Consider the following 14,347-nt stretch of genomic DNA (forward strand, 5'->3'; position numbering starts at 1 on the left):
GGGGTGGTGAGGTGGCAATGCCACGTGACATACACCTCATCAAATGTCACTTACACATATGAAAAGATGTCCAAGGTGGACAACTTTAATGGAGGAAGGGTATATTTGAGCCAATAGTATAATGGTGGGGGTATATTTGGACCCAAATTATAATGAGGGGTATATTTTACCCTTTTCCAATAGTACAGGGGTATATTTGGCCTTTTTTGTAAAACGATTGAGCCTGGGCTTGGTTGATCCGAGGAGCAAATCCTTTGATAGGTTTCCTCTGGTGGAACAGCTAAATGCTTAGACTTCTATGAACAAATATAATGTTCTAGAGCAAAAGATCAATTTAAGAGAATAAATGTAAATAGCTAAGCCCTTAATCCTGTAATTAAATCCTATTAATGAACAATAATGGGAAACAACCTTAATACTGAATTGTAACGTCTGCTCCATATGTGGTCAGGGCTTGTAACGTTATTCCGCTATTAATTTCTCGGTACAATTTCCTTCATGGATTTGGTCCCAGTGCAACCAGGGCTTCTCACTCGTATTAAATGTCATAACTGGAAACTTTCAATCTTCCTCTGCTATGTGTCATATTGCCATCTCACCACATGCCCAGCCATATGTTATCATGTATACAGATAGTGTTTCCACTCTCCAGTGGAAAGAACTGATACCGAGGAGTGGAACTGAAATGTCACCGAAAACATTATCACCCAATGGCGGGAAAAAAGGTTCCTTTTGATGTGATGTACAATCCTTCGATTCAGGCACTTTCATCCACGTGTCACACCCATATTAGTTGTGCTGGGCGTTTCAAAAATCTGAGATGATTAGTAATCATGACGGTCCGTGTGATAGAACTTCACAAAGTACATCCTAATCTCTTCTCTTAACCTTTCCTTCCCTAGACGAAAATTATTCTTCATCCAAAAAATCAATCCTAACCTCATTCCTTAATCTATTCTACTTTTTAGCTTCCTTCAATTAAGACATTAACCACCAAGAAACATGGCTAAATCCAGACCTCCATCTTTATCTATTCCTTCATCTACCTCACAATCGCCAGCTGGCCGAAGTGGTGACGGCAGCAGCAATCCACGGACTCCGACCAGAGAAATTTTTTATCCTTTCATTACTAGCACTTTCAATTTTAATGACGACTTTACCCCCAAGAAAATACTTACCCAAATCGACAGGGGTGAGTTTGTCAAAAACTATCCTTCTTCCATTACTGCTGCCAACCTTAAGACAGTTCTCTATGATTATAACTGGGGACGCCTCTCCAACGTCAGCATCCCTGATCCTGAGGATAACATCACCAAGCATACGCTGGGCTTTTCCAATGTTTATACATATTCATTTACATTTTATTTGGATCCGGGCATTGACTTGGTGATTATTGAGAAGTGAAAGCATTGCAGTGTTTGCCTCGGACAGATTGGTCCATCCGTCTGGAAGACCGTAGCCTGTATCCGATTTTTGGCGAACAGAGTTGTAACGACTCGCTAGGTCATTATGGGGGCTTTGACCATTTTTCCTTTGCTAGTACCTTCTCGAGTATAGAAATGAGCTTAATGAATACTCCAAAGCTTAGAAGTCTAAAAATTGAAACTTGAATTGTTGTTGTTGCGAATTTTAGAAACTTGTTGTATGTTCGTTTGAGGGGTGACTTGGTAAATTATACCTCCGCTGGGAATTTCGAGGTCGCGGGTGAGTCCTTAGCGTGTTTTTATGTATATGTACATGGTTGGTTTGCGTTTGTAGGGCCTCAGATTGATATTAGGATGTTGGGTGAAAAACTAGAGGTACTGGTCGATTTGGACAGCTGCAGCAGTGGTATTACCGCTGTAGTGTGTCCGCCGCCGCGACTGGCTCGTCGTCACCTCGGGGGTTTGATAATTAATGAGGTCCACTATAGCTGGACCATTCATGCTATAGCGGGACCCCCGTAGCGAACGTTGACCACTGCGGGAAGCAGAAACTGTGTTTTATATTCCATATTTCGAACCATTCTCCACATAACACCAAAAACATTTCCTAAGAAAACTAAGGCGATTTTTCTACGGCTAGGGCACCACTCTTCGTCAAGGTAAGTCTCAACCTCTAACTTCATTTATTCCATAACCATCTTAAGTCTCTATATCGTCTAAGGTTCATTAATGGTGAATTGAAAGGCTAGAACCTTAGAATTTATGAAAACCCTTGAACATTGAATAGGTATTGATTTTATTGTTGTTTAATCATCTAGGAGTATAGATTATCACTTCCTAGGATGCTAATTTAATTGTAAATAGTGGGAATTGTTGATTGATACTTAGGGTTCCAATAAAAATATAAGCTTTAGCTTAAAAACTAATTGAAAGGGGTGGAATTGATTAGAAAACCCATGAATTGATATAGCATGATTGTTGGGATTGATTTTAGGATGAATTCATACCTAATGATAGTTCAACCATTGAAAAAGGGTAGAAATAGTGGGGTTTTCTTCCCTAAATTGTTATTGTTGAGTAGATGATTCCTTACTCACTTAGTGTTATGATTTCTAGACTTTGAACGTTCTGAAGCGTTGCGAAAGGGGAAAGCTGTTGCAGATGGTGAGGACTCGTGTGGCAGCAGCAACAAATGAAGTTCCCGCGCCGGACGCTGTGGCCGCAGCTTGCAGTGGAGGGCAACTGCCGAGGCCACAATTCGTGGCCGTAGCAGTAGTCATGGCAGAGGTAGGGGAGCAGCAGCACCACCCAGGTGCGGGGCTACTGCGGCTGGTCAGAAATTGCCCTGAGTCCCCTGAGCCTCAAGTAGTTCCAGATGAGGTGTCACGACCCGTCTAGAGGGCCGCGACGAGCACCCGGTGCTAGCCCGCCCAGGCACCCCTTAACTCACTTTTATGCTTACAACTAGGTGAGCCATACAATTAAACATATAAATCTATTCGTTCATCATACCAGTCCCATTGGACGACAATGCCTTTATATAATGATTGGCATCTATGCCACATCAACGTATATGAGCCGACAAGACTATCAAAATGATATACAAAATATGGGCCGACAAGGCCAGACATATCTAACCATATAGAAGTGACTACGAGCCTCTAAGAAGGGTATAACATATCACATGAGCGGGACAGGACCCCGCTGTGCCCATAATTATGTACACAAAAGAATGAGTACCCAAAAGCTATGGCTCCGAATGAAATGGAGCTCTCCTAGGTGGTCTCTGAGAATACCGCTATGGATCAAGCCTGTCTCCCTGTGCACCTGCGGGCATGACGCAGCGTCCACAAACAAAAGGACGTCAGTACGAAGAATGTACTGAGTATGTAAAGCATAGTCAATATCAATATAGAAGCAAAATCGTCATATGCACTTACTTGCCTTTCATAGGAACTTTCCCTTGCTAATACGTATTTGTGTACATACATCACTATCCGTACTCCACCATAATACCCGTACCATAATTGTGCTCGTATTCGTATACATGCCCTTATTCACATTCATATACATGGTCATATCATATTCGTAATCATATCATATACATAATCATGTCATACATATAGCATTTACATAGCATACCCGACCACGTACGATCGGTGTTTCATACATATCCTTATATAACATACCCGACCACGTAGGATCGGTGTTTCACGTACCCGATCATATATAGGCTCGGTGATCATACATACCTGGCCAACCAAGGCTCAGTGTTACACGTATCTGGCCCTACCAAGGCTCAGTGTTGTCCATACCCAACTGCAGTGGTGTGCGCGCGTTACGTAAATATACATACATACATATACATCTATACATATACTACCCGGCCATATAAGCTCGGTGTTCCATAATAGTCATACGTATACACAATAGCTCATAAGCATCTTTACTTTTAACCCCATTATCATAATCGTCATCATTATTATCATTATAGCCATCATCAATACCATTATCACTATCATCATCATTCATTTCATCTACCTTAATAGGCCTACTCGTCATGCGAGGAACTTAGTACAATCATAGCGTATCAAGAATCATGAGCTTACAAGCTCGGAAGATCAAATCATTTGAAAGACAACATACTCGTATAGAGGATTTAGATGTTTGGCTAAAGAACCATGTCTTATGAAAGAAGGGTTAGCCTTACATACCTTTCCATTCGACTATTTATCGCTTGTACGTTCCCCTTCAACGATCGCGTTTCTACCTTCATTAAAGTCATACTATCATTAGAATCGATAGCTAGCATCTATGACTAAAACTAGAGAAAATCGGACAGCATCTCCTCCATAACGTATCTCGACTCCCAAACGTCAATAATAAATTCACGATGCCATAACAATAGCCATTACTCATTCACATTATCCATATTTCTAGACTTACATTCAATTCATCCATAACCATAGCCATAACACACACGACGTCCGTTTACATACATTGTTCATCTCATGTTCTCAACATCATTTATATCGTATTTACATCACAATACATCAAGACCCATATCTCAATACATACTATTTCTCAAAATGACACTATTCCATATTCATGACTCATTTTTCTATACTCTTTTACAATCCAAGTATTTCAACTCTTAACTACCTTAAACAACATAGAAATATCATGAATCTTACCTTAAATGTTGTAGGAACACTACTACAAAAAGGGGCTTTAGCAGCCATTAAAAAGGGCTTTAGCGGCTATAACAATTGCCGCTATACCCTTTACCAGCCATTGTCCTTTGGCCGGCGATGCCGGGGTCGGTAAAGGCTATAGCGGCCGTTCTTGCAAACGCTGGTAAAGGCTGATTTTTATTGCCACTAATAACCGGTAGTTCTAGCGGCCATTCTTTGCGGCAATAATTTGGCTGCTAAAGCCAATTCCTAACGGCTAGCTATGCTCTTTTAGCGTCCATTTGTATAGCCACTGAATTCAATTAAATTGCCACTAAAAGGAAATAGTTTTAACGGCAATTGTTTTGTGGCAATTTAGAATGGTTACAATATGCTTTCTAAAAAGGCCTTAGACAACTTTTAGTGTCCATTTTAATGGCAAGTAAATTCAAACAAATTGCCGCTAATAATCAACATAGTTAACGACAATTGTTTGGTGGCCAATTCTAAAGGCTACAATATCGCACGTGAAAGCGTCGTATTTCCCCTTCAACGTCCATTTTTATGGTCAGTAAATTCAATTAAATTGACGTTAAAAGTCAGAAGCTTTAACGACAATTGTTTCGCCGCCATTAATAATTAATGCTGCATTCATCCAAAAAATGATCTAGATAGTGATCGTTTGGCAAATGCTAAAAATATATTACTATTAATTCATAAAACATAATGTATCTCATTAAATCTAAACAAACAAAAGAAGTTCTAATCCAAAATATAGTGTCACAGCTTAAAATAAACTAATCCAAAATATAGTGTCACAACTTAAAATAACCTATATTGTGTGAACTAAATAACTAATGTCATCACATAACCGATCCTAGCGAATAATGTCTTCAAATAACTTCCACAACTCTTCGTCATATTGAAATCTTTCACACGTGTAATTTTCGAACATCAGACTGTACGACCTGAAATAATAAAATAAATGTATCAAAAGATGAAATGTAGTGTACGAAAATATCATATTAAAACTATCATCTAGTTATAACAACAAGATATAAGAATTTACAACTCTCATAATAAATCTATGCCTCAAACTACTAATTGAAGTGCCAAATGATTACATATTACCATCTTGAAGGCCAAAGTGCAATAGTCTGCAGAAGTAACAATCTTTCCTAGACATCCCAAGTGTTGGTAATTGTTCATTTGTCACGTCTAACGATGTAGCTGTAGTTGGATGAAATATAACAAATTTCCAATTTCAACAAGTGTACAAAAACTCTGCGCTAACAATTATTACTGTTCATTGTAGCTAATTTTAACTCAAACAAATGAACTAACATGAAAAAGTATATCCACAAGAAATTCTACTTTTAAATCTAAATATGACATATGTTATGAACATGCTTGAACTGCTGGTTTATTATATAAGCAATTATTTCTCATCTTGGCCTTATAAAGGACTCCCTAGCTGGTCATACAAAGTTTTGAAGTAGCTTGAGAATAAAAGCTTATGTATTATTCAGCACTTAGTCATAAAAGTGTTGAAACATGCACACCCATCTTCATTATTCAAGAACCCAAAAAGTCGTAGAAGGAATTCTCAAACAGTAGTACAAAAGGATATAGATGAGTAGTACCGTGAGAAGGTGGGGAATTTTCAGCAACGCTAGGTATCCTTGATATTTGTGGTACTTGTTCATGGCCACTATTGGCATCAGGGACCTATAAATATTACCACGGTAATTAACAATACTTTTATAGGATTAAAATTTAATTAAAAATGTGTAAAAGTTGTGAAATCAAGTTACCTGTTCACTTGAGGTGCCATTGATATTTTGAGGCATAGATTCATTACGAGCGCATATCAATTGTCTCATCTGGAGCAGTTCTGATTGCATCTTCTCCTGATTTTGTTTCATCAGATTCATTTCTTCATTTTGTTTCGCCTTTAGCTCAGTTATCTCATGTTGTAACCTTTGTACATCCTCATTAGATGAATCCTCTGCAACAACATTTCCTAAGGAAGATCTACTACCCCATAGAACAGAAGGAGTTGGACCAAGTCCTAAACCACGGACATACCCACTTTTTTCATTTCCCAACACTTGCGAATACACATCCCCTTCCCAAGCAACACTCTGAGGAGGTCGGTCAGTAGGTCTCTCACTATTGCTTATCCTTTCATTTATCATGTCCTAACAATAAAATACACAATAAATCCAACTTGGAAATCATTTAAAGGCGCTTTAATTTTTTTCCCTCACTGTTTCCCAATGTTGAAAATAAAAGAAACAAGAAATCTTACAATTGTCTTGGCAGAATCCTCATCCAGTGGTCTATCATCCTTACGTTTCTTGTGAGTTAATATAAATACTTGTGCTCGGGTAGGCTCTATCCCATTCTCAGCCTAATACAATATAATTGATATCAAATATATGTGACATAAAGGATTTTAAAATATTATAGTTTGTAATTTCCACCGGTTTACCTTCTCATCCATCAAGGTAGCAATACTTTTGGATCCTCCTGTGTGAGGCATTTTTTGCTGGGTCCTATTGTTTCTATTTGCTTGGGTACGCCTCTATCATTGAAACATTAAAATGATATAAATTATCAATAAAAACTGAGCATAACTAAAACCAAAACACTACGAAAATAAGCAACTCAGAGTACGTTTTCAAGATTTGTTGATACCTTAGCTTTATCAGAAAACCAATAAGAGACAAGACCACTCCATTGATCCCTCGGTATGCGACTTAGTCTATTTTTCAGCAAAGAGTCTTTAGTCTTATATTTTTCCATATATTCACCTTTTAAAGTGCACTTGTAATCTTTCCATTTCTTTCCTAGTGACTTTAAGACAAAGCCTTCTGCGCGTTTTGGGATAGAGAACTTCTTCTGAAAAAATAAAAGCCAACATTTAGAAGATACAATCATGTATAACAAATTGCACATCATAATAATTTAATAATAACAATAATAATAATAACTACTTCATACCCTCACAAAATTCACCAATTTCTTCTTTTCCTCGTTGCCAATAATTCTCCAGTCATCAATGTGCAGAGGTGTTAGTTCTGGAGTCCTTGCAACAATTCCTAAAAAGCTAGCAAGCTTTCGACCCTCTTTCCCAACAGCTTGGTTACGACTATTAAACTGCACATTAACTGTCTTCCCCGTAGGAAGTTTCCAAATATCTTTCAGTAAAGTACGGCCACGGACCTTTCTTACCTCCGAATTACCTAGAATTAAAAAGATTTGAAGGTCATCAAATGTAAAAAAAACTAAAGAATATACTAAAGATTGATACGTTGCTATTTTGCAACTAAGTTGGTTTGCTTAGATGATTCAGCTGTTTGATGAATACTGCACCTGGTGAGGTTTATTCAGCTGAGCCAAATATACATAACTGTTGGTATCTCAATTGAGTGTACAACTGGAGGAATCTACAAGGAGTAATTACAAGAAAGGGGTCTGCTTTCAAGAGGTGCTGAGAACTGGTTCTCTACAGGCTAGAAACACAAGGAAAACAACACAAATTCACAGTGGAATCAGTGTAGCAACACCAGCGGTTGCTGTTTGTTTACAGTAGGAGATGGCAGGCTAAAAATGAGGCTGGTCTGGTGGTAATTCATGAGAGATGCATCAGCTGCTGGTCGCTGCACACACATACTAATGCCTATCCTTCTTAGATATGCATTACAGGAACAACTTGATACTGTCACTTTGCAGCTTTGATTTGGTGTTGTTGGTGCACAAGCATAAATGCAGAAGTTGCTGCTGCTGTGCACCAGGAGGGGATTTATAAAATAAAAAAAAATACTGCAACAGACAAATAAATGCAGAAAATGACAGTAAAAAAATGCAGGTTGTGCAAAGGATTTGGGACACTTTGAACAACAACAGTGTTTTGCTGCTGCTGGGCACCAGAAGGGGAACATATATGGGCACTTGGTAAGATGAGGAAATTAGCACAGGTGCAATGCTGGTTTTCAGGAAAATGGCATGAGAACAAAAGATCTGGTGTTCTTTGGTGGATAATGCTAACTAAGACTGGAGGTGTTAGCTAAAATCAGAATGGAAATAAGGAGTAATGTGCAACAGGCTGCTGGTGTGATTTAACAAGGAGACACAAGGGTGGTGAGGTGGAGAGAAAGGGATCATTGCCATCATGTTCAAGGGAAGAGAGCATGATGGTACTTTATTTTCTCACACTAGTTTCTGTTTTGCAGGTACCTTGGCAAGGAGAGTGCAAGCTTAGCATGGATTCACAACAACAAAAGGAGGACACCAAAGCTGGAACATGGATTCATCACTGATCTGTCAATGATGACAACAACATGAGATATGGTGCAACAAGATGACCATATGCAACAATCACAGGACAGGACCTGTAGGCTGCAGATGTGCAGTTCTGTTGAAGAAATGCAGTGTTACTATTTGCTGCAGGTTGCAGGCTAAAAGATGTTGGTATGGTGATTAAATGCATCAGTTGCTACTGATCATCACAGGATACATCAGACAAATAAGTGTAGAAGCTTGCACTGTTGGGGCACAACATCAACAGCCTGAAAAAGAAAAAGAAAAAAATATTGCAACTTGTAACTTGGTTCTGCTCAGTGGTGTCACAGATGCTGCATCACTGAAGCAACAGGCAACAAAGGTTGCAAAGGGCGCGAAATGGTTTTGAGTACACTTAATTAACTACAACAAAATATTTTTTCTTCATAGTAATTTAACTCCACAATATCATTCACCCTACCATAATATGTGATATTTGCAGACTTTGGAGCATTGTCACTTGTACTTGCATAACTTTCAGTCTTTGAAATGACCATAACACCACTATGGTATATTGAGTGTTTATGTTGCAAGAAGGGCATGCAAACCGACCATAAGTGCTGCATCCAGAGAGAGTACCATATGCTGGAAAATCATTTATAGTCCACATGAGAGCTGCTCGCATTTGAAATATCTCCTTAGTAGAGGCATCATATGTTTCTACCCCGACATCCCATAATTCATTTAACTTTTCTATTAAAGGTTGGAAGAAGACATCAATATTATTGCCAGGCGCTTTTGGTCCAGGAATAAGTAAGGATAGAATGAAGAACTCTTGCTTCATGCACATCCATGGTGGAAGATTATATGGCATTAAAATCACTGGCCATGTGCTATGAACAGTTCGCATTGTGCCAAATGGATTAAACCCATCAGAAGCTAATACCAGCCAGACATTGCGAGGATCTTTAGCAAATTCGGGATATTTATTATCTAAACTTTTCCAAGCTTCAGAATCTGCAGGATGCCGAAGAACTCCATCTTTGCTGCGCTCTTCATGATGCCATCGCATTGCTTTAGAAGTTTCTGAAGACATAAACAATCTTTGCAGCCTTGGTTTTAAAGGAAAATACCTAAGGACCTTGAGTGGAATTTTTCTAGCATTATTTTTCCATCTAGAGGCCCCACAAATTTTGCATTCATTAACATCCTTGCTAGCAAACTCTTTCCTAAAAAGCATGCAGTCATTGGGACAAGCATCAATCTTTTCATACTTTAAGCCCAAGCCTTCAACTATCTTTTTAGTCTCATAGAAAGAAGGAGGCAATTTTTCCCCTTCAGGCAGCGCATCCTTCAATAGTCCAAGTAGAGCATTAAAAGATTCATTTGACCATTTGAACATGCATTTTGTACGATAGATATGCAGCAAAAAGGATAGTTTGCTAAACTTCTGGCATCCAGGATATAGTTCTTCATTTGCCTCCTTCATGAGCCGTTCAAACTTATCCATCTCTAGATGAGGTTCATATCCGGATGGATGAGCAGTATTTTCTTGTAGATTTGGATCCATCTCGCCCCTTTCACTTACCTCACTATCCATGAACTGTGTAGAGCCTCCGAAGGCATCATGTATCATTCTTCTCATGTCATCGCCCCTCAAAGTTGATTGGCTGCGGTTGTTTCCTTTAGTATTGTTTGATCCCTTTAAAGGCTCCCCATGACAAAACCAAGTATCATACGATGGCATGATACCATTAACCACAAGATGATCATATGCGGTAGCCCGATTTGCTTGATAAATAAGCACACATTCCGTACAAGGACATGCAATTTTTTCTCCATCTTGTTTTCCAGAAAAGGCATGCTTTATAAAATCATCTACTCCATCCAAGTATTCTTTACTTAGTCTATCACAATTCATCCAGTTTTTATTTCTAGAATTATCCATGACATTCAAGATATTCTTTTCTTTGCTGCAATTACTGTAAGAGCTAAAAATACGTTAGTAGAAAAGGGAAAAATTAATAAAAAATGTCGTTCAAATAAAATGGTCATCCTATTAATAGGTAATGCTCAAAGATATCATTTTAACAATTAAAACTATCAAACAGAAATTTAATTCTATTTATATCCAAATAGTGATTTATTCCAAAATAGAAGGAAAAGTCAGAAAGTTTGCATTAAACATTTCCTTTCCGAGTCACACTAAAATGGGAGATTTGTACCAGTAAATGAAGCTTAGTTTAAACCCGAGAAAGTTATTAAAAAATCTAACTGAGGATTCTTCAAGCCATAATAGATTCCAATATTTTTAATCCAAGATATTCCTTCTCAAATAGGGGAGAAATTACTGAAACAACAACTAGTTTTGTAGCTCCAACTGGAAAATTTTAGCTTTTCGATATCAACATATTTAAAGCTTCCAAATTTAAATTTAAATTACTCAAAACAGATGAGTACTTCAGTTTTCAACTGTAAATTCACCCAACAGTCCCAATACAACATATACATGCTTTTTCCCTCTACTAAAAGCATCAAACAAATATGTTTTTTTTTCCTTTCATATAGTTAACCAGGGAATGAGATACATTTGGAGATTCGAATAAATTACCTTCTATCATAATAAGAATTAGCAAGAAAAACCAGAAACCAAGCATTCACAAGAAAAACAAGTTGTCGGTTTAGTTCAACTCACAATTCAAAGAATCGTTTACCTTAGCAGTTGGAGTCGGTTAAATTGTACTATAGATTTACACGAAAAAACTTTGCTACCTAGGACTAAGAGATCAAATCTAATCTCTATGTAATTTACAAGTCAAAACCTGCAATTTGTTTTAAAAAAAAAAACAAATTAAACAGCAGGGTTTTTTTTTTTTTTTTTTTTTTTGTAAATCTGAACTATATTACCAAGTGAGAATTATGTACCTCAACTAGGACAAACTGGACCAGACGACTCCTAGTTCCAGTTAACTAAATCAAACGCAACTAAGTACTAGAAATATCACTTAGCAAACACAGAAAAAGCTTTACTTGTACAAAATCATAAATCGCCTCAAGTGTTTGGGTACCTGGAAGCAAAATATTTAATGACGAAGATAAAAAAATGTGAAGGAGAATAAAGATGCCGTAAAACGCATTCCTTTCACTATACTTAGGTAAAAATGGACATAAGATCCTATGTTACAAACACATCAACAGTTAGAGGGTTTTTTGTTTTTTCTTCTTTACTGCTAGATTTCATTGACATTTTATCCAGATAACAGAGCTTTCATCTCTCTGGGATGATACTCAGAAATCTCCTGTCAACTAGCATGAGGGCCTCTAAGATTATTTTCTTGAAGCATGAACAATCAAGAAGCATCTCATTCATCAGCACTTTTGCTTCTCTACAAATAACACACTGCCTAATTACTCTGCAGTAGCTAGACTACAACTTGTTGTTGATCAGCCAATTGAATATGTAAAATGAACCTTTACCTAATGAGATAAGTTTACAAAGGTAACACTAACTAGTAAAAAATCAAAAGAATAAGGATAAACAAAAGTTCGCAGCCTACACAACACAAACATCAATTGCAATGGAATTTGAGTCGCTTTTTGAGCGATCAAGTTGGAAGATGCAAACATCTCCTACTTTTAGCTTGTTGGTTGAAAAGAACACGCGCCAGCCTGTTGTAATAATAGCATATAAAGTCTTCCCACCATTACAAATTCTAAGACTCGCAGGACATGGTTTACCCGACGGACCAGTTAACGTTATGTTTGTATTCTGAAAGAGTGCATTCGACTGACAAAATTCCGTGGGCATATGCATATAAGGAGAACGTTTTCTGGCGTTATATTCTTTTATTCTTGCCGTAAACTCAGAACTTCCTTTCAAGCATTGGTACGGAGGTTGATCACCCTCGAGTTAGAGGGTTCTCACATTCAAATATGAAGGAAACTGTTTCTCCAGAATGCCTCCGGCTTTTACGGTACTAAAGCCAAAAGAAACTAACTTTTCACTTTTACTACTAAAACTTTTATGCCAATCATTCCTTATCCACCACCTCTGGTAACATTTTTACCAATTGCATAATGGAACACGTTCAAAATGAAAACTGCAAACCATTTTCCGTTAGATGCCAACTTCTAAATTGTTCAAACAAGATTAAAAGTCACGTTACAGATAAAGAGATTGACTCAGTGAAAGGAAAGATCTTTCCGTCACATCTCAGAATACCAAAACTAGACAACCTCCCAACTGTCCCTGATCATAGCATATAACAATCCATCATATAATTCAAAATTTCCCAAAGAAATTGTCAACTTACAAAAAAAACAACCACACAAACTAAGATGGTTCAAAATCAATAAATCTAACAAGTCATGGAAAAAGGGAAGCACCAGCTATACTTCTCAATTTTTCTATTAAAAATCTCCAACTATACTTCTACGACAAAAAGGATCAACTCCAAATATATAAAACCCAAAACACCAAATTGCCTCAAGTGTTTGGGTATTTGGATTATAAATTTAAGATTAAATTATTTCTAGATGAGAAAGTATGATATTTTTCTTTTTTGGAACAGATTAAAAAAGAAATTATGACACATAGTGGAGATTGAGGGAATTCAATTTTAAATTTAATTAGATAACATGTATAAAAATATATGCTTAAATTCAGTAGCTTGTAAACATAATCACAAATACAGATTACTTACGTGATAAAAAGACGAAGGAATTGAGAAACAGAAATTAAAGAGGGGTGATTTTCTGGTGGAAACCATGGGGACAACCTTCAACCCTAACACTTCCTTTTATTTCAATTCTAATGGGATTACATAGAACATTAGAACAATAAATATAGGTTTACAGACCATAAGAATAGAGATGATTGGCGCAACACAAGAATTACAGGGGGTAAAATCACAATGGAACATTCAGATAGAAGATGACGAATTTGATTTAATAGAATATACAAAAGAGGAACGTTCAAATAGAAGCAGTGGAGAGAACATTACCATGAAATTGGCTTAATCCAGTAGAGTTTAGCTCTTCACCAGGATGTAGAAGCCGCAATAAAGAAGATGATGTGGTATTCTGTTTTTGTTTAATAATGGAATAGGGTTTTAACTTTGGGGGAGACTAATAGCAGACGCAGGAGAGTATTATTAAGCAAGCGCGGGAAAGTTTATTTAGAAGGAAAAATCAATTGCGGGAAGAGTTAAAAAAAAAGGTAATTGTTTTACTGGCAATTCTTCTAAATTGCCACTAAAAATATACTTATTGCTGGCCAATATACGTTAGCCGCTGGTGTTTTGCCTCCGTGAATTATTTAGCGGAAATTAACTTATAGCCACTAAATAATTGCCGCTAAAGCCCCTTTTTGTAGTAGTGGAACAAGCTTTAGTTGATAATACTCCACTTTGAGCAAAACCCTAGTTTATCTCCATTTGGATTTCTTGACCTTGGATGATCTTG

The 14,347-nt window shown here is 37.3% G+C and overlaps 2 protein-coding genes across 2 annotated transcripts; both read right to left on the reverse strand.

The window, feature by feature from the left end:
* Window positions 1-5,333: 5,333 nt before the first annotated feature.
* Window positions 5,334-7,846, reverse strand: LOC132616027 (uncharacterized). Its single transcript, XM_060330639.1, has 7 exons — window positions 7,604-7,846; window positions 7,298-7,501; window positions 7,092-7,184; window positions 6,909-7,010; window positions 6,412-6,798; window positions 6,241-6,325; window positions 5,334-5,565 (listed from the first exon to the last, which is right to left on the reverse strand). The coding sequence occupies exons 2-7, from the start codon at window positions 7,403-7,405 to the stop codon at window positions 5,552-5,554; spliced, it is 789 nt and encodes a 262-aa protein (XP_060186622.1). The 5' UTR covers window positions 7,406-7,501; window positions 7,604-7,846; the 3' UTR covers window positions 5,334-5,551.
* Window positions 7,847-9,356: 1,510 nt separating this feature from the next.
* LOC132613145 (uncharacterized) lies at window positions 9,357-10,832 on the reverse strand. The gene has a single exon (XM_060327192.1). The coding sequence runs from the start codon at window positions 10,830-10,832 to the stop codon at window positions 9,357-9,359; it is 1,476 nt and encodes a 491-aa protein (XP_060183175.1).
* Between the last annotated feature and the right edge of the window lie 3,515 nt (window positions 10,833-14,347).

Source organism: Lycium barbarum, chromosome 10 (genome assembly GCF_019175385.1).
Source record: "Lycium barbarum isolate Lr01 chromosome 10, ASM1917538v2, whole genome shotgun sequence".
NCBI lineage: Eukaryota > Viridiplantae > Streptophyta > Magnoliopsida > Solanales > Solanaceae > Lycium > Lycium barbarum.